The sequence below is a fragment of the Haemaphysalis longicornis genome, unplaced genomic scaffold, assembly GCF_048455015.1.
Source record: "Haemaphysalis longicornis isolate Haplotype H1 unplaced genomic scaffold, Haemaphysalis longicornis Haplotype H1 scaffold_5, whole genome shotgun sequence".
NCBI classification, from domain to species: domain Eukaryota; kingdom Metazoa; phylum Arthropoda; class Arachnida; order Ixodida; family Ixodidae; genus Haemaphysalis; species Haemaphysalis longicornis.
Genome location: NW_027526385.1, coordinates 5565290 through 5584459, shown reverse-complemented (window position 1 = coordinate 5584459; position 19170 = coordinate 5565290). Strand labels below are relative to the sequence as shown.

Below are 19170 nucleotides of genomic sequence, written 5' to 3'. Positions count from 1 at the left end.
GATGCGCCCTACTCGCTACCTACACCATTAGAAGACTATGGCACCATACTACGGTGGTGTTTGCTTGAGTTTATCGCCTCAAGGAGGTTCATGCAATCGCGCACTCCCACGCTGTTGGCTCGTCTAGGGAGCTTGATTCATCCCCAACATGTCGCGACAGCGAAAGTCGCTATCATTGATGGAAAAGCTAGGTATCCTTCATAAGGTAGACCAAAACCAAAAAATGAAACTGTGGTGTAGTGGCGCCCTCTGTGGAGCGCCCGCGCACTGTGTGCGTTTTTGTTGCATTAGGTTGTAACTAGATGTCGTTGCGGTGGGACGCACGTGATGCTAATGCTCCAATCACGTGCGTATGCGTGTCTGGTGGTGCCGTTGTGATGTGAAAAAATGATTCTTTGTCTGGGATTGTAACAGCGAGGTCGCACTCTTTCTTGCGGGCTTGTGCGTGGGCCGGCACCTTGTGCCTTCGCTCCCGTCGCTGCCGAGGCCGCTCGCCGTCGCCCACGACACAACACTCGCCAAGGAGTTAGGTTTCGCTCTGTCCACATTGTGCACCATTGTAGGCTAGCGTGAGCATATAATGAAGAATATGCAACGTTTCAGAGTCAACGCCAAGAAAGCAAAAACTGCTCATGTGTACCTCGAAGAAATTCTGCTGACATTGTTCAAGGAGGTGACAGCAGCTGGAGTAAACGTCGACGGCAAGGTGCCGCACGAGAACGGCAGAGATGTCGCCCTCTCCCTTGGTGTGAATAACTTCCAAGCCTCCAGTGGTTCAGTCCACCGGCTTAAGGTGAGGCAAAGACTTGTCTACAAGTCTGTGAGCTACAAAGGAACAAAAGATGGATGAAGCCGTCGTGCACGACTGGACGGGGACCACGCTGCCTTCACTCATCATTGGGTACGAGCCACGTGATGTGTTGGAATACGGATGAAGCCGGCCTGTTCTACAATTTGCAGCCTGAGAAGAGCCTGCCTTTTAAGGGCAAAGCCTGCCAAGGCGGCCAAAAAAGAAAGCAGCGTGTTACTGTTTCGCTTGGCTCCAATTCTGATGGTTTAGAAAAGGTACAACTGACAGTTATTGGTTGCTACCTGAAGCGTCGCTGCTTTGAAATGGCCGGCTATTTGCCTCGAATTTACGAGGCCAACCGCAAGGCCTGGATGACATCTGCCTTGTTCGCAGAGTTCTCAACATACCTTGACCGAAAAATTGGCAGCCCGAACAGAAAAATCTGTTTAATTATGGATTGGTGCGCCACCCACCCAAAAGATGCCACCCTCTAAAATGTTAAGCTCGTCTTCTTACGACGACCCGTTTACAACTGCTGGATGTGGAATGCGAAATATCACTCCAAGAGCCTCTTGGGGCGTTGCCTCCTAGCAAAGCCAGAGCAGAAAGATGTCCTAGATTACCATCCTAGATGCGATCCACTTCACCGCAATGAGTTGGGATTGTGTCTTGCCGACTACGATGGCAAACTGTTTCGTGAAGTGTGGCTTTGGCAAGCCATCTGAAGAGCAGACGCAACAGCCAGCACTTGAGATTGACAGCTGGCGCGAGCTCGCGGTTACTTCATGCGAAGAGCAAGACTTTGTCAGCGCCGACGACGACCTTGCGACATGGTGTGCATACCGTATTTACACGATCGTAGGTCGAACCCTTTTTTCAAATTTGACAATCCAATGTTGGGGGGTCGACTTAGAATCGAAGTCGAACCGTCTACCGCTAGCACCGGCAAGAGAAACGAGAAATCGGGGGTGCTACGAGGTGGGGACAGCTTTGCACCCTCGTTCCCATAATTATGGTCTAAACTATGAACAGCATGGGGCGTCTTCTGCTCGTGAAAATGCGCCGCACTGACGCTGCCGCGAATACCACCCGCATGCTGCGCGCTACGTGATCGGCGGTGGCAACATGGCGGCACCATTCGTGAAGAGGTGCGCGTAGCTCCAGCGACCGCTTCTAACCGCTCTCTAAGATATCCCTGAAGGCACAAACGAAGACGTTTGTGCAGGAAAGGAGCTGATAATGTGGTCAAAAACGGCACTATAAAGCATTATCCGCACCGCTAGGGAAAGCGCCAATCAAATACCCGTCACCGTGGTAAGCCTAAACATCTCCCAAGCGCTATCAAACTTCCACCATGAAGAGTGCCCATCGTCAGGATCCTCCCGCTGCCGCGCTTGGCGCGCGTTTTACCGAGGTAGAACTGGTAGAATTTAAAAGCAGTAGAAGGTGCCGCGCGCGCGGAATTGTCGCCACGGGCGTGAAAAAGTCGCCCGCGCAACGCCGACACGCACGAATCGCGTGCAAAATCGCGTCAAGAAGTGTTTTATTTAACTCTAATAAACAAAATGAGTATTAGCGAATCCCTTGATTCAATGCGCGGTGCTAACGTAGCCCATATCATATCACATTGTTCAGTACACTTCCGAACGCGTTGGTGAGAGGTTAGTCGCTCAAAAGTAAATCGCGCGCGGCCACTTCCGTCAGCCGCCATGTTGTTTGTTTTGGTATCACGGCAGTGGCCGCTGCCGGTTGCTTCGATGGTTGTCATCTCGCAACGAATGTGTTCTTCCCGGTCAACCCACAGCGAATTGTTATACTGGGTGCTTATACAAAAGCTTTTCTTTCTTAACATCTACCGCGAATACCGCGAGCGCACGGCACTTGCGGGAGCATCAATCATTGATGTAAGAGCCGCGGTGTGGGTTGACGGAAGAGCTTCTCTTTATGCGTGGCCTCCGTAATCTGCTGCCAGCAGCAAATTGCGGAAGCCATGCTTTGTAATACAATTTTCTAGGCGGCGCTCACATTTTTTTTTTTTAGAGATACAATTTTTGGGGGTCGACCTACATTCGAGTCGACTTACAATCGTGTAAATACGGTACCGTGGAGGACATTGCAGGAGAGATATCCACACAGCCCGACAGGCCCAGCAATGAAAACGATGGCGACTGTGGCAGAAGCCACGATGGGCCACCCACAACAGCTAAAACGGACTTGGCACTCAACGTGCTGAGCGCCAAGTGGCAGGCAAAAAGATTCATGAAGTTACTTGCCCACAATTTTACGCCTTCCAGAAGTCGATCGTTGAAGAATCTTTGTAAAAAAAAACAGTCTGATATAAGAAATTTTTTCTCCCACAAAAAGATTTGTTTATCTTTCATTCCATGTATGTTTTGATGATATGAATATTTTTGCGTGACCCCATGAAATTTGTATCACTGAGCTTTTGCTCTATTGCAATGGAAACCAAGTCATCCACATGGTAAAAAAGCGCAATAAAACGAGGACAGAAGAAAAAAGCGGTGACACGGGACGAGCGCTAGCTCGTCCCGTGTCATCCGCTCATCCGTGTCATCCGCTCGCCAAGTCATCCGCCTGGAAGCCCACAATTATGGGATGTGACTGTAATGGGACCTTGCACAACAACTGCAGAGGACATTAGACTGTGGGTAGCTTGCCAGAACGAATTACAATACACCGTGATTTCATGTTTTCTTTTTTGCGACCTACTAGAAATGATTTCCTTTTCGCGAATTCTTATGCTCATATAACGAGTGTCCCCAGAAAACACAAGATATGCATAGCGCGGTGGCACACAACATTGTTCTTGGGAAAACTTCCCACATTCTTCTGGAATTTTCGAGTTTTCTTTTTTTTTTTTACCACTCTACCCTTGGAAGTGGTGAAACACGACATCTGCAGCATCCCTCCATATTTCTCATACTACTTCCTTCAATTCCAGAGCGTTTTCACAACAGTTACTGCCACCTCAGCCTTTGGCAGCAGTGTAGAGAAAACTGTCTACATGTTTTTATTTTTACACAATGAATCTTTCCAGAATATCTCGTCAGCTTGGCTAGGGCACAGTTCTTGAAAATGCGCAAGTTTTTCTGCAACCATACACCAAAAATAAATGAATGTCCTTTACTGTGCCTACATAGAAGCAAATGCTGTCTGACAAAAGTTTCAGGAAATTACCGCAAATAATGTTCACCACTCAAACAGCAGCAAACTCAAAATACTTTGCCTTGGCTTTTTTTTTTTTCAACCGGAAGTTTAAAGAAAAAACTGGCATTGAGTGCAAGCAAGTAAATAGTTTCCCTGGTACGATGACCTAACCATAAATTACCTAATTTACGCATGGCACAAAGTGATCACACTATCCAAATTCGATATATTCCATGGTCCACGGTTTGATAGAGCTTTGTACGTTTCGTATGCAACTGATACTTTTAAGTGATTCCCAATAACAATATCAGAGGCTTTGGCGTTACCAAATTTCCACGAGATGAAGTTTCATTGGAAGTTTGCCCTACTTGTGCTGACACCACCGATGGTCTTGCAGACGCCTCAGGCAGAAGACTCCAAGACGAGTAAGTGGCTTACCGCAAACCCCGAACGCCCGCTTTCAGCTTCGCCAAGCTACCAGAAGGCCTGCACAGCAGTTAACCAACACAGATATAACGATGTCACAAAAGAGGAAAAAGAATCAATGTCTGCTTTTTTAGAACCAAATGAGATCTGAATAAGCTCAGTTTTCCTGCAAAATTAAATGCCAAATGAGTAGTAAAACAGCCCTGCTGAAGAGAGACCACACAAAAAAAAGGGATGCCCCCCAAATATTTCGTTCTGGATGCCCTTAACACACGCCCGGTGCTTACCGAGGTCAGCAACATATCTCAAACGCCAGCTGCAGTCAAATTTCTGCCAATGTAAAAACAATGTCATCTAATAGTACACATAAAAAGAGTGCTAACTGTAAAACACTGTTTCAAACAGTCATCTGCGCCATGCTCCGCCACATGTCAAGCAACTCGCGTACAAATCCCTTGTTCTTTTCAAACTTCAATACGCATGCGCCATCTGGAACCCACACCAAATATATCTCATCAACGCACTTGAATCTGTTCAAAACTGTGCTACCAGGTTCATCCATTCGGCATACTCCTACGATATCAGCATTTCATCTTTAAAATCCCAATCGGTAATGGAGCCTCTTTCTTTTCGACGTCGCATCGCCACCCTTTCTCTCTTTCATAGATTCTGTTATTCTTCACTCAACTGCGCAACTTACATCACCCCACCGACGTACATACCTCATTGCACCGGTCATACACTTCAAGTTTCAGGTCACCGCACCACCACCTTCGCTGCCTTTTTTTTTTTCCCGCGCGGCTAAGGACTGGAACGGCCTTCCCCACCGTATCGCCGCCATCACCAGCCTGTCTTCTTTCAGCGCCGAAGTAACGGCTCACCTGTCCTGTTAATTTTTTTTGTGGCCACAAATTACTATTTCCTCTGCTCACACCACCCCTTATGTAATATCCCCATTTGGGGGTCCTTAAGAAAAATAAAATGAAATGAAACACTGCCTACACAAATGGCTCGTGAAAATTTGCACTTTCAAAACGGAAACTAGGAAAAGAAAGGAGGCCATTACCAGCAGCCAGACGTGACGTAGGTGATGGTGTGGAGCCTCTGCTCACAGGAGCCTCCAAATGCCCGTAGTAGTGTCACGTTTCGCATTGTTATTTCCACCAAAGAACTTCCACTAATCTCGCCGAGCTAATTCAAGTAGGTGCAATTCCGACTTCACGGTACTATCAACCAAATTGAAGTAGACTGTCAGCAGTTACTTTTCCCTTCGAATACGTGCCGGAGTGGCAATCCTTGACATTGCAAGCAAAAAAGCAGGTCCGGATTAACAAAACCGTTTCTTCGTATGATACTGGATAGCAGCTTTCGTTAGCCAGCACCCTGTAGTTCATTAAAAAAAATGCAGTTTATTGTTTAGAAGATAAGCAGTTTCCTTAGCTCTTGCACTTCGAGAATACGACCGCCGATCTTTGCGTGGATGTATTTGTTACCACGAGCAAGGCTGGTTTTGGTTCAGTTAGAGCGAGAAAAGAGTAGCACAAAGGTTTATACCAATGCGTAGAACACCTCAACCTAGGTCTACAGGTTTTGGACATGTCTAAGGGGTGGGGGTGGTGTTGGGCCAGCCCAGATACAGCAAACATTGCCCACAGGAATGCAAGTAGTCAAAGATTTATAAAAGATGCCTTTTTTCTGTGACAGATGCTATAGGAACGGTCAACGGACATGCAAGTGCTGCTTTCACACTACTTTTATGAGAAAAGATATTATTTTCGAATAAAAACCTTCTACTAACATTCCGCAGCATCGCAAGCGCGTGCATAGTTTCTTCTGGTCTCTCTTATTGCATTGAAAGATGGCGGATATTGCTACCTATGCAGCTAGTTTAAAAACGTGATGCCAACGGCGGTACAGAGCTTGAAAATGACACAACCTAACTAAACCACAACCGAGAAACATTACTGGCAGATTGTAGATGTGCCTCTGTGGTTCCATTTCATTGTATCACATGGATGCTCATGCTCAGCACTTTAACTGTTTTTTGTAGCACTGGCCTATTATATTACATTGCCCCTCCACATATCTCACTTCAGTGTGACATTTGAAAGCTTCCAAATACTTTGTAGTCTGGCCTCGCGGTGCGCTGTTCGACGGGTCGATGCGTCCGCTATCCATAAAGATGACGGGTAAACATTGGAAGCCTTAAAAGAAAAATTTCAGTTAAGGATAAATAAAAAACAGGAAAAGGTTACAATTTGGAAAAAGAAAGGTTCCTTCCTCTGGTTAGCTCTGTAAAAAAAAAAAAAGTAGTGCTGTCTTGAGGGCTGGCAACGGCAGACTGGTGGCCTCCGGCCCCAGGTGTGGCACGGTTCTGTATAACGCAACTCAACACCTCGCCGGGGTTGCAGGACAGTGGGAGAAACAAGCTGAACTCCTTTTCCGGCTGTCCCCGGCTCAGCGAGGGAAGGAGAAGCGCACACACACAAGCACAAGAACAAACACACAACACACTTGTTTCAACCTCCAAGGGACACCGGCTGACTCAGAGTTCAGAGTTCGTGGCTCCTCTCTGCGCGTCGATGAATGTAAGGAGAACACTCTGCATTTTCTTACTTAAGGAAGCGTCTTTCCTGGCTGTAATGGAGCTGAATTTTTTTCGTTTAAAAAAAGCATTACTTCAAATTGAACAATGTCGTATTTTTTCTTCATGGACCCTTTCAACCTCTCAAAATTCGTTTACACGCACAACCGTTCCTCTCAGAAGCCAGGAAATTTGTGAACACAGACCTGTACCGTGGGCACCTCGCTGCCGTGACATTACACCACATCCCTGGGGACGAGGTGCTGAAATGCCCATCTTCCACAGGTCACCTCGTTCACGTCCAACGTCGCGCCTCCGGAGCGTGGCACGACCAACAGGCGCTTGTTGCTGCTTTGCTCCTGCGATACAAGCACACCAACACTGCAGCCGCCAGCTCCGGTCGGCAGAGGAAACACCTTGTTCGTGCTGTCCCAGAGTTTCCTACTAATATGCGGCCACCGTGGCCTGTATTCAAATTTGCGAGCGGCGGCGTACTTCATTTACGCTGTTGCCAAAGTAAACACGTGAAAAAGTCAACCTTTTCAGTGCCTAACACCACGCCCCCCCCCCCCCCCCCCCCCCCCCCAGTTGCCATGTCATGACGCTGAACGAACCACAACAGCGTGATAATAAACACGTGTGCTGTCCGCCCCACACTGACAACGCGTCGTCATTTGTTCGCGAACGCAGGGCGACCACATGGCTCTACACTTACTTGATTGCCAAGAAAAGCGCGCAAACATTTTCAAATCCGGTAGTCGCCTGAAACGCCTTTGTTACGACACGAGGGAACGCCGACACAAGGACCTCACCCGTCCCGGTCATCACGTAGCCTCCGTTTCCCGGACGCTGTCAACACCTAACAAAGCCTAGGAGATAAGTTATCTTAACTAATAAAGAAATAATGGGAGACGATATGAACGTATCGACTCATATTGATAGTTAATGGACTTTTTTTTGTTGAGCTCGCGACCTGCGCAGCCACTCCACGGCGACGACATCGAAGAAATGATTCGGCGTGGATTGGATTGAGACTTTGCTATAATTTTCGGACAAAAGACTAGCGGATTTTTACCTTAAAGACAAAATAAGTAACGTTGCCTGTCATTTTTGTTACAAATTTAAAAACTAGTGCAAGTTATTGAAACAAAAATTAATACGAATGTGAAAAGCGCGGCCAGCCAATCAACAATCGACTTGTTTCTTTTTTGTTGTCAGTGTTTGAGCTTTTGAGATCAGCGTTGTGTGCAGTGCTGCCACTGCTACTGATTTATCAGTAGATCTGCTGTTGTTGTTCAATTTCTGCTGATTTAGTGATAAGAGTGCAAAATCTACTGATTTTTTGGCTTTCTGCACATCAGGTTACCGAAAGCTACCACAATTTTGACTTCAGCTCGAGTTAATCGGGCGTCGCCATTTTTCCGAGAACCTATTCTGATTGGCTTTTCGTCAAGAACTGAAAGCCACCCCAAAAAAGAATTGGCTCCAATCCACGCTGGAAGGTGGTTGGAAAGCAAAGCTTTAAACGACACCAGCAGCCATTGCCCATGAGAAGTCACTTTAATTCACACAGGTGGCTCTACAAAGAGTGAAAGCAGAGATTTTGCCAGCCATTACTTTGAATTCGCGGGGGCGGCGGCGGCGTCCCGAACGCAACAGCATCGTCGGCCACGGCCGGCGGTCTAGAGCGGCGGACGCCGCCACCTCGCCGCTGTAGCACGGCCGTGAGGCGGGAGAAACAAAACGGAGAGGAGCGTCTTTCGGAGGGTGAGACAGCGGAACCTAGCCATCCTTTTGTGCTAGCTTGTGGCTACACCACCGCGCGACACAAGCGCAGACACCGAAACGATTCGGCGTGTGAGCTTAGTGATTCCCATTTATACTTATTTAAGCAAGTTATTTCAGTAAGTTTTAGAATTGCGAGAGAGCTGCGGGAACTTTTATAATCTCTATTTATCAGAACCAGTTTCTCCTTTTGCCTTTTGTAATACCTCTTAAAACAATAGGTATTCACCAATTTAGAAAACGGGGTCCCATTCGTGGCAAGCTGTGGGCAAAAGGTAGCGTTTCTCTTGCGGCCAGACGTCCGTATGTGGTTCCCGCCCTGCAAACCAATCGTTAAAGTATGTTTGCCGCACGGCCACTTAATCCAGTGGGGTGCGGGTTACCCTGGTGGTGCTGTCGAACAAGTTAATCAAGCCGTGCAAAGGCAGCGCGCAATGGACGCGAAGCTGCGCCAAAATAGGCCCAAAAACAACCGTCGCTAAAGCAGACGACAAAGCCGTACCGCCGACGCCGCTGCCAGCGAGCAGGCACTTTCGCGCGGGGAACGCTGGGTAAATTCGCCGTGCCATCTACAGTGTGCTCCGTGGATGAACCCCCCTCCCCCCGCCGCCACCTCCGCCGCGATGGGAGTTTGTTGTCCCGCACACCATGAAAGAACCGTTGGCTGGCAGAGCTAAAAAGTTTTTCTTTAAAAATGTAGTTTCCGATACGATTTCATTGCGAACCCCTCAAAATTCAGTAGGAACGAAGCAAATGCGTGTTTTATTGTAACAATGTAATTAACATAAGGGGTATAAATAAAGGGTATAAGGGGTATTCCGGTCAGTTTAATGAAACTCACCGGAATTAACCTAATAAAAACCGACGACAGTACCCGCAGTACACAGTTCAGCTGTTTGCGACGCCGACGCGCACAGAGCATATAGTACCCAAAAAGAAATAAAAATAAAAGCACCATAGTTGCATATGCGTATCTTCCCCCCACGCGGCGCCACCATACGCGTGCGCGTGCACGAATTGGCTAACGAGCGTTAACAAAGAAGTTTGAAATGGAAAGTTGCTCTTTCTTACTTGTTTTGAATAGAAAAATCTGCTGATTTCTGCTGAATTTTGAGCCAAATTTTAATGATTTCTGCTGATTTTTCAAGCAAAAATCTACTACTTCTTTTTCTTTGCCTGTGGCAGCACTGGTTGTGTGCGCGCACATGAGTTTGGATGGTTTCAAACTTGCGTTTTTCTACGGTCGCGTCTCGGATCATAATCTCCACGCCTGTGAGACTGTGCACATGACTGGTAAGACGCCAGAACGCTTCCACTCATTACACGCTATTGCGTGATTTCGACGTAGTGTGGTCGCCGACGGAGTACAAGCGGTGCAGTTAGTTTAGGTGCACGCGACAAACGCCGTGTTGTCGCGCGCTGATTTTTTTAACAGAGTGGTAACACCTGTTGAAACAATCACGAGGTATCACTGAATTAAGCTAAATACCGGTAGTTAAGTTGTTAAACAACCGGTACATTCAGGGAGTGGGAAATCAATTATGATAGCGTGTCGTCCTTCCGGGGCTGCATGTTTGGCTCAATGCGAAAACGGCTATCGGCCTGCAAAAATTCTCAAAGTTGAGGACGATGCAACGGGCCCGAAAGTCAAGTGCACGCCGTGAAACCACCGGCGAAAACGCCTGCCGTGTGCTCGGGAGCTGTTGCTGCTCACATTGGCTGGATAAAATTAGCGCGTCTTTTGAACCAGCTTCGTGAGCTCGTCCGTTGCAATTTTGGCCGATCTGACCACACGGCGGTGGTTGAAAGGACTTTAATATGAGCATGCCAACAAACATTTTGCAGTCCTAGGTGCGCTAATTTAAATCTGTTAAACGCAGATATAAATTTGACGGTTGTAACGATGAAATTAGACCGTTTGGCAAAGCGCTCAGCAATAATGGTTTGTGAACTGCGAAGTAGCAGGAGTAAATATTCCCAATTTTTCGGCTATGCCTACTCGTTCCTGTATGCACAATATGACAGCCATCATGAAATTCTTAATCAGGGTACATTAGGCTATTTTGTGGAAGGATTTAAAACTGCAGCTAGCAAAATTTTTGGAAAGCTGGTGATTTGACAACTTCAGTGCTAGGCCTGGCACAACAGAAGCATTTAGATTTGTTGATAGGCTAGTTTGTCTGATACTTCAAACGCCGTGAGAATTGCGCATAAGGGTAACACACAGAAAGAAGGACTGCAGGACGCGCTCGTCCTGTTGTCCTTCTTTCAGTGTGTCATCCTTCTGCGCAATTCTCATGGCTTTTCAAGAAGCATTTATATCATGTATTAATGTCCAACTTCAAGTACGGTTGTATCTTAATGTAATTCACAACACACAATTTCAAAACACTGAAAGTCGCATCAATGATTCCTTCCCCCAGTTTTTCTGAAGGTAGAAGGGAACTAAACTTTCTTTTTTTAGCGTCATCTCAAACGTGGCGTGTGCTCTCTCAGTTCTGATTAATGCTGACAAAATTGTACAGTTTACTAAGCCACAAAGTCAGTTTCTTCAATATGCAGCAAAAAAGATACTTTTGCAACACTAATGACACAAAAAAAATTGAGACATCAGGGTCTTCTTAGATTCCAACCGTGACATGTTTGTTTTACTCCAAACTTGTTAGGTGCTCTATATTTACTTTCGATCTGCGTTTACACGTTTCTTTGTTGCAATATTTCACTAAAACAGTACAATGTTTTCAATGGTTTGCACAATTTGTTTGTAATGCTGCCAGTAATAACTTTTGGGCCACCCTAAACTTTCAGAAAACAAGCATTTACCCGCCGTGGTGGCTCAGTGGCTAAGGCGTTGCGCTTCTGAGCACGAGGTCGCGGGTTCGATTCCTGGCTGCGGCGGCCGCTTTTCTGATGGAGGCGAAAAGCAAAAATGCCCGTGGGTTCGAGATTTCGGCGCACGTTAAAGATCCCCAGGTGGTCAAAATTAATCCGGAGCCCTCCACTACGGCGCGCCTCATTGCCTGCGTTGCGTCAGTGTGTTAAACCCTACAATCAATCAATCAGAAACAAGCATTTGATTCAAGTTTGAATCCCTCTCACATGAAACGTGTTGGCAAGTAATTGTATAAAATAATTTTGTGCCAGGAAACAGTTGCTGTGAGACAGCCTACGTGTTGTCATTTATAAGTATTGTTACAGGTGACAGCTGGTAGTTTCATTGACAACGGGCATAGAAGGGTACACATTTTGCCATACGAAAGTGAGCCATGTCAGGATTGGGGGGATGGTGTGGCCGTTTAGTGCCTGCTGCCCTGTTCAAGCCACGCAACAGACAATATCAACTGAAGTCAAAATTACCTATCCACGGTTTTCGCATCAAGAGGGCAGCTGCTTTATTTCAGTCCGAGAACACGCGCTGAACTACAACGCATAAATTACGTTTAGTTCGAAGGTTCAGTCTGCTTGCCCCTTGCCGTAGTAGAATGCTATCAACTAAATTAGGCTACGGGATTTGAATTGTAAGTCAAGGTAAACTTTTAGAAGCTTGTTCCGCAGTGCAACTTTAGGTGAGTAATATTTGTAGCTATGTTGTTACCCCTGGCTTACCTGCTTAAATTGGCGTGTTAAAACAATTTTCTTAGCTTCCGTTTGTCTTGTGAACTTGACGTTATTAGCAAGGCTCGCAAGTTTGCATCAGCAGCAAATTCTTACGAATATTGAATGATTTGCAATGATGAAACGATTTGAATTTAACTGAAGGCAAACTTTCAGTTACTCTTTTGTTATGTAATTTAGAGAAATAATTGGTATGATTGTTTTCTAAGCTCTAGATTAGAGGATGAAATTCGCACACTATACAAATTTCTATAACATCTGGTTGGCTGTAGTGAACTCGAGATTACTGGCAATGTTTGCATGTTCACATCAGCTTATGAAAATGTTTTTTTCTGTTTCAGTGGCTCATAAGAGAACTTTGCAGCATGATTCCCGAGGCAGAAATTGTGGGCTTCGCTCAGGAGCAACCATGCCTGGACACCGAGGTACAGTCTGCAGCTGTGCAGAAGTTTATGACCTCGCTGAAAGCTCGTGGCGTCGACCTCTTGATGCCTTGCGACCAGACTGTGAACGCATCGGTGTCTGGCTGCTGGATCGCATCGCAAGTGGCCGTTCTCAACTCCGTTCTGGAGAGCATCTCCCTCGAGCTCCGAGAGTCCAGCACAGGTGCCTTGTCTCTGATTAACGTTGCTCCGAGCGACATGGGCGACTGCCGCCCCGACAGTGCACTCAGCGACGCCGCCTTCCTCACATCCTGGATCCTCAATCGGCACCGCTGTCTCCGCACCGTGAATTTGGACGGGGAAGCGGACCTGTTCGAGTGTGCACCATCGGCCGTCGCCAACGCACTAGCCTCCAATCAAAGTGTCACGGAAGTGAGGCTTGGCCTCAGCCGCTCTGCTATAAGGACCAAAGCTTTTTCAGTCCTCGTTGGAGCACTGCCACACATGGGAGGTTTGAAGAGGCTGGAGTTGGTCGGCCAAGTCGAGTCTAGTGCCGTGACGGGCATCTGCTCCACATTAAAGATTGGCCGGCTCACCTCTCTGTTGATCGAAAGATTCCCAGAAAACAAGAAGGCTGCTGCTAAGATTTCGCGGGCTCTGCTGGCGTCTGCAAGCCTGACTTCACTCATCATTTCGCGCGGTGCCACGAACTTGCCGAGACTGGTGCCACTGTTGAAGACAAACACAGCGCTGCGGACGCTATCACTGACTGTGGTGTCGGGAGAACTCGTCGGTGAAGTTCTGAGCTGCCTCGCGCACAACACTGCCATCGAGGAACTGTGCCTTTCCGATGCCCCTCTGGAGGACTACCCGGTGCCGACTGCGCCGATCTACGAGTTTGCCGCGAACCGGAGCGTCAAGGTTCTAAGGTTCCGGAACATTGAACTTTGCGAAGAGGGTGCCATGGCCTTTGCCGAGCTGCTCCGAGACAACACAACCCTGGAGGAAGTGGAGTTCTCCGGCTGCCGTGTGGGGGACTTTGGCACCAATGCTCTCGCAGACGCCATGGCAGTCAACAGCACGCTGAGTGCACTCTGCTTAGAGCATAGTCAGATAAGTGAGCAAGTTGTGGAGAGATTTCTCAGAGTCATGTCGCATAACAAAAGTCTAGAAAAGGTGAACCTGGGAATTGTAGCTCTGCCCGAAGACTGGGCCCTGCCCGCAGACTTCGATTTTTCCAGAGTCTGCGGCCGCCTCGAAGTGACTTGGAACGGCTGGGGGCTTGAACAGATAGCCAAGTGCTTGAGCAGGCAGACACCAGATGGACAATCCGAGGGGAACGAGAAAATGAAGCGGCTTCGACTTTGCTGGACCCGGCGAGTGCTCATGGACTCTATTCATCGTGTTCTAGATGCGGCTTCTATTTTTGTTGTCGAGCTCACCATCGGCAGTGAGCACTCGGACGAAAAAGGTTTTGGGGAAGCGATTTCGGCGCTGTTAATTTCGACGCGGTTTTTGAAGAAGTTGGTCATCAAGGAAGTGACCCACAAAGGTCCCGTCATACCTGCTGTTTTGGGTGCCCTAGCGCAAAACCACACTGTGTGCTCAGCTCAATTTTCTGGCAGCCTTCGCACCGCCCAAGTCGTGAAGCCTTTGATAGCTTTGCTAAAGGTCAACAAAACGCTGCATTCAATCGCTTTTCGCGCTTTCTTTCTCGATGGAAAACCCCTTGCACGTTTTGTCAAAGGCATTCAGGGCAATGAAGTGCTGACGGACTTGTCTTTCCAGTACGAGCCTGATAGAGAAAGCATGCGACCAGTGTGGGAGATCTTGTGGAGGAACAGGGGTCTGCTGACCAGAGCCGTCAGCTTTGCCTTGGGAAGGGAAAATGGGATTGAGTCCACAGAAGCATTCCGCAAGCTTGCTGGCAGAGCTTCTCTACTCGATGCGCTTACCGAGGCTACGGGTAAAACTGTGGCTGACTGTGAACAGATTGTGAGCCATGCTTTGGGACAACTTCAAAAAACTTTGTAGGCTGGAACCTCTACTGGTGACCAGCTTGTCTCGTGCACTAGTCTAAAAGTGGGTGATTTGGTAGTCATGAGGTGATGCTGTTTTACGGTTCAGTTTCTTTTTCGTTGGCTCGGAGCTTCGGTGCCGATGCAAGCAGATCTCAATACATAGGAGGACAGCTTCATGGAATATGCTTGGAATTGATTCAGGGGTGGCTGAAATCTGAGCACATGGAAAGTGCAATGGAAACCAGTTTCTTTATCACTAATGCATACCTGCCAGGTTTCATTATCTGGGAGACTTCCGGATTTTGGTGGTTTTGTACGATTTGTACGGTCGAAACAAAAATCTCCCGAATACACACCCGTGTTTGGCCAAACCTTTCTCCCAGTCTAGCCACATTGCGCTGGAGCTACCTGACAACCCAATTGCATCCTACACCACTGGGCATCGTAATAACTTGTAAAGCATAGTTGGCAATGCGTGCAAGTTGAACTGGTCAGTACCACAGAAACGCTGAATGCGAGAGGCAGTTCAGCATGGTAAAAGAAAATTGCCCCCAGTTCCGAGCATCAAGTTCTGGCACAATCCGAGCTCAGTCGCGTTCTTTTGGCGAAGTGTAGCAGGAACGAACATTGTTATGCTTGACAGTATTCCCAGGGCTTCTTGAAAAAGGCAGCGTCAGCCACATCGAAGATTTAGCAGCTGACCAGTCGTGTAGCTCGTTAGTAGTTTAGACGAAGCAGTTCAGCCCCTACTCTGTTGTAACTAAATTAGAAATGCATGTAAATGTAAATCATTGCATTCTGTTGCTACTAATTTTTGTATCCCTCCTCCTCTGCCTCCCCCCCGCCCCTCCGGGACATCTCCCTAATGCCATCTCGGCGAACCTGGCAGGTATGCTAATGTGTCACTTGGGGTAGGCATTGCAAAATTTGCAAATGTTTTTTATACGGGACGTTATTTAAAGAAGTTGGAAACTATTTTGAACAGCAATTTTCAATGCAGCTCGAAGTTACGTAATTTCAAACTGGCAGTTTCTTGCAACTTGCTGTTATTGTAGTTTTCAAAAACAGTTATCAGTTTTGAAATACTCACCTAAAACCTTGATGCCACATACATTATTTTTGGTCTCATATTTAAGTATTATTGCCAAAGCATAAGCACGAACAGTTTTGTGTGGTGATTGTTGTTTCTAACAATATGTGTCATAAGTGTGTTTGTTATGTGCATCATTTATGTGTGTCATCATAAATCATAAGTGACTGGCATTCAATTTCATGATATCAGGTAGGAATCAAGGCCTGGAATAGTTTAATTGTGTCTTGTGTTTTGGTTAGCACATTTTGTTTTGTTTTCTGACTGTGGCTAGCACGTGTCACCAAATAAAATTCTTAATAATCTTATATTTCTCAGAAACTTCACCAGATATGAGAAGTTAGTCATGGAACCTTTCTAGAGCATACAGTACATGAAACCAGGATACAGTGAATTGATCAGTTGCGCTGCTGGCACCTCGCTAATAAAAATTACACGAGTGCCAGTTGCGCTAGTTTTAGTTGTGTGTCCTTGCCTGCCTTGAGCTTTGCTTTCAAAGGCTGAAGGGGGGAGAAAAGTTGAGATTGGGTGGTTTCACAACCAACGTTTCGTTGCGGCGCTCAAAACATTAATGTGTCGTCCTTGTTTAATGGCGCAAGGCCAACATGGGCAAAGAGCGCCAAATGCAAAGTTATTTGATGAGGAGGGAAACCGATTAAAATCACTTTATGACTATGAGCACGGCTGGTGTAAAGGGCCAGGGTGAAGAACATCAGTGGTTAAGAATTAAATAAGGTGGCTGGTGTATAGGACCAGGGGTAAAATTACGGGTGGTATGAGATGAGTTGTAAGAAATGAACTTCAGATAGGAACTTAAAGGTGCGCTGAACAGAGAACATGGCATCATCTCCTAAGAAGTATGATGGCTGTGGTGGAATGTGTAGTGTGTGTAGTTGTGGGAAGTGTTTGTGTCGTGTAATGTCGAGTGCCTTACATTGTATGAGGATGTGGGCCTCTCCGCACCTGCTGCACAGAGGTCTTGGAGATCCAGTGAGCAGGTGCGAGTGCGTTGCATGTGTGTGCCCTATCCGTAATCTAGCCAAGACAACTTCAGTGTATCTATTTTGTGTGTCGGTGGTGTATGGTCCTAAGAGGTTTTATTACGTGTAACTTGTCTGTTTGTTCGCTCCAGTGTGTTTGCCATGTTTTTCGAAGTTGTTGTCTGATGTGTGGTTTCACGTCGGTGTAGGGTAATGTGGTTATGTCTACTGTATTCAAGAGTAGCAGCAGCAGCCATTCGATCCGCTGCTTCATTCCCGGCTATACCACAGTGGCCAGGGACCCAGCAAAGGACGAGTTCAAATTTGTGGACATACACAGACAATACCTTTGATGATAAGATTTACGTAATTTTTTGAAGACTTTGTTGACGACAATACCCGCACAACACTGAGAGAATCTGTATATATAATGGATTGATGGATGTGGCTTTGAAGGATATGATTAACAACCAGTAGTTGTGGGGAGCGCTTGGCACGACACCTTCTGGTCTAGGGGGTGTCGCCCGGAGCCCCTCGCCATGGGCTCACTTCCCTCGCCCTCCTCGCCTTCCGTGCGGCCACCGGGGCCGCGAGACTTGGGGACGTCAGGGCCCGAGGGATGGCGCTGGCGGACACGGGGCAGCGGGAAGAGAGGTGAAGGAGCGGGCGGTGGTGCTGATGAACCGCGCGCGGGGCTGGGGAGACTCGGACTGGGGACGCGCAGAGCGTTTTTGGTGTGTGCGTGTGTATTCCCGGACGAGGATGTAAGTAAAGAGTTCTTTCACGCAACCGCAGTGTGCCTCATTCCTTGGCATGCCGTAGAGAGCAGGCCCACAAAGTACACCATAAGCCTCTGCCGTAAAGATATTTGTATTACTGTTAAGAGTTCTAGTGACACTAGGGCCGGGCCCATGCGCCGCGCAGGACACCGAGGTGGAAGTTTTAGAGGCGTCCGTATAAAATTCAGAACATTGGTACTTCTGCTGCAAATACAAGAAGTGCTGCAGAATTGCACATGTGGGAGCTCGGTTTTTATATACATGTGTGAAAGATGTGTCGCATGATACAGGGCGGAGATGCCATGGTGCTATAAAATGTTAGAGAACTTTGGATTGTATCTAAAAAGGACACAGCAAGCTCTGACGCTTCCTCTCTGACTCTGTAAGAGAAGGGAGCAAAGAATGGTGCGACTCTGTAAGAGAAGGGAGCAGAGAATGGTGTTCTATTTAAAATGAGTTCAGTCATGGATGTATCATGAAAAACTGATTTAAAAGGATTGTGTGGCATGGATGAAATTTTAAAAGCACAAAGGAGATCTGTGTATGCTCGCTGACGTTGTAGGTTCCATTTGTTGCATTCTACATACAGGCTTTCAACAGGACTAGTCCGGAAGGCGCCACACGCCAGGCGTAGCCCCAGATGGAGCCCTGGGTCCAGCATTCTGAGGGATGTTTTAGTGGCTGATCCATAGACAACACTACCATAGTCTAATCTTTAGTGTCATTGAGTTTAGTTACTACTGAAGGCAAGCTTTCCTGATCATCTCACATGGTTGATGAAATGTGATGTATCCTTGGTTGCAGCGTTTTTGATATTGCTTTTTTTATGCATTGTAATGCTGAGCTTGCTGATATGGTCGTGGCCTGAGGGATATGATTTGACAAATAATTTTGTTTCCTCGCAACGCTTCACCTTTGTATGTCCAGTTGCATTACCGTCTTGAAAATCCGAAGTTTGTCAGCAGACGTCCCTTCCTCCCTTTCTCTTTATGTGCCCATAGGCACTGCGCCCTGGCCCTGGAACAAGTCCATCGTCATCCAGAGCTGGTGGAAGGGGTGGCCAGGCTGGAGTCTGTTGACGAGGCACGGGCGGCGGCCATGGTGCGGGAAGGCTTCCGGACCATGGCCACCATGCCCGAGTTTGTGTGAGCCTCTGGCCTTGTAAAAGAGCTGCTCACGAGCCACACATGCAAAGATGTGCGCATGCGATTGGAGGTTCTGAACGAGCGCTGGTGGTGTGATGTGTTGGATGCCACTGCTCTTGCCGACACCATGCTCGTGGAGGAGGGCTGTTAGAGCGTGTATGCTGGACAACCGCTTGTGAATAAAGTTGAACCAAGATGCTAGAGACATCCTGCCAGTATTGCTTCCTTCTGTGGCTTGACAAAGTTTGGTTCTTGAAGCACAGTGTCATTGAAGGAATTGGTCGCCAAGACGCAGGTTCATTTGGTAAGAGGTCCAGCCGGGTGGGGGGGTTGAAGTTCTCGAAGAGAGTGGCCGAAGTGATGAACTGTGATCAAGGGAAGCAAAAAACTCAATATTGAACTAT

The 19170-nt window shown here is 47.3% G+C and overlaps 1 protein-coding gene and 1 long non-coding RNA gene across 2 annotated transcripts; one reads left to right on the top strand and one right to left on the bottom strand.

Moving 5' to 3' along the window:
• On the bottom strand, nt 1-7992 carry LOC144137836 (uncharacterized). The gene is made up of 3 exons (XR_013315742.1): nt 7781-7992; nt 7175-7327; nt 1-4444 (listed from the first exon to the last, which is right to left on the bottom strand). It is a non-coding gene; the product is annotated as an uncharacterized LOC144137836 (long non-coding RNA).
• Nucleotides 7993-9943: 1951 nt separating this feature from the next.
• LOC144137835 (uncharacterized) lies at nt 9944-17631 on the top strand. The gene is made up of 2 exons (XM_077669847.1): nt 9944-10046; nt 12710-17631. The coding sequence occupies exon 2, from the start codon at nt 12734-12736 to the stop codon at nt 14783-14785; it is 2052 nt and encodes a 683-aa protein (XP_077525973.1). The 5' UTR covers nt 9944-10046; nt 12710-12733; the 3' UTR covers nt 14786-17631.
• The last annotated feature ends 1539 nt before the right edge of the window (nt 17632-19170 follow it).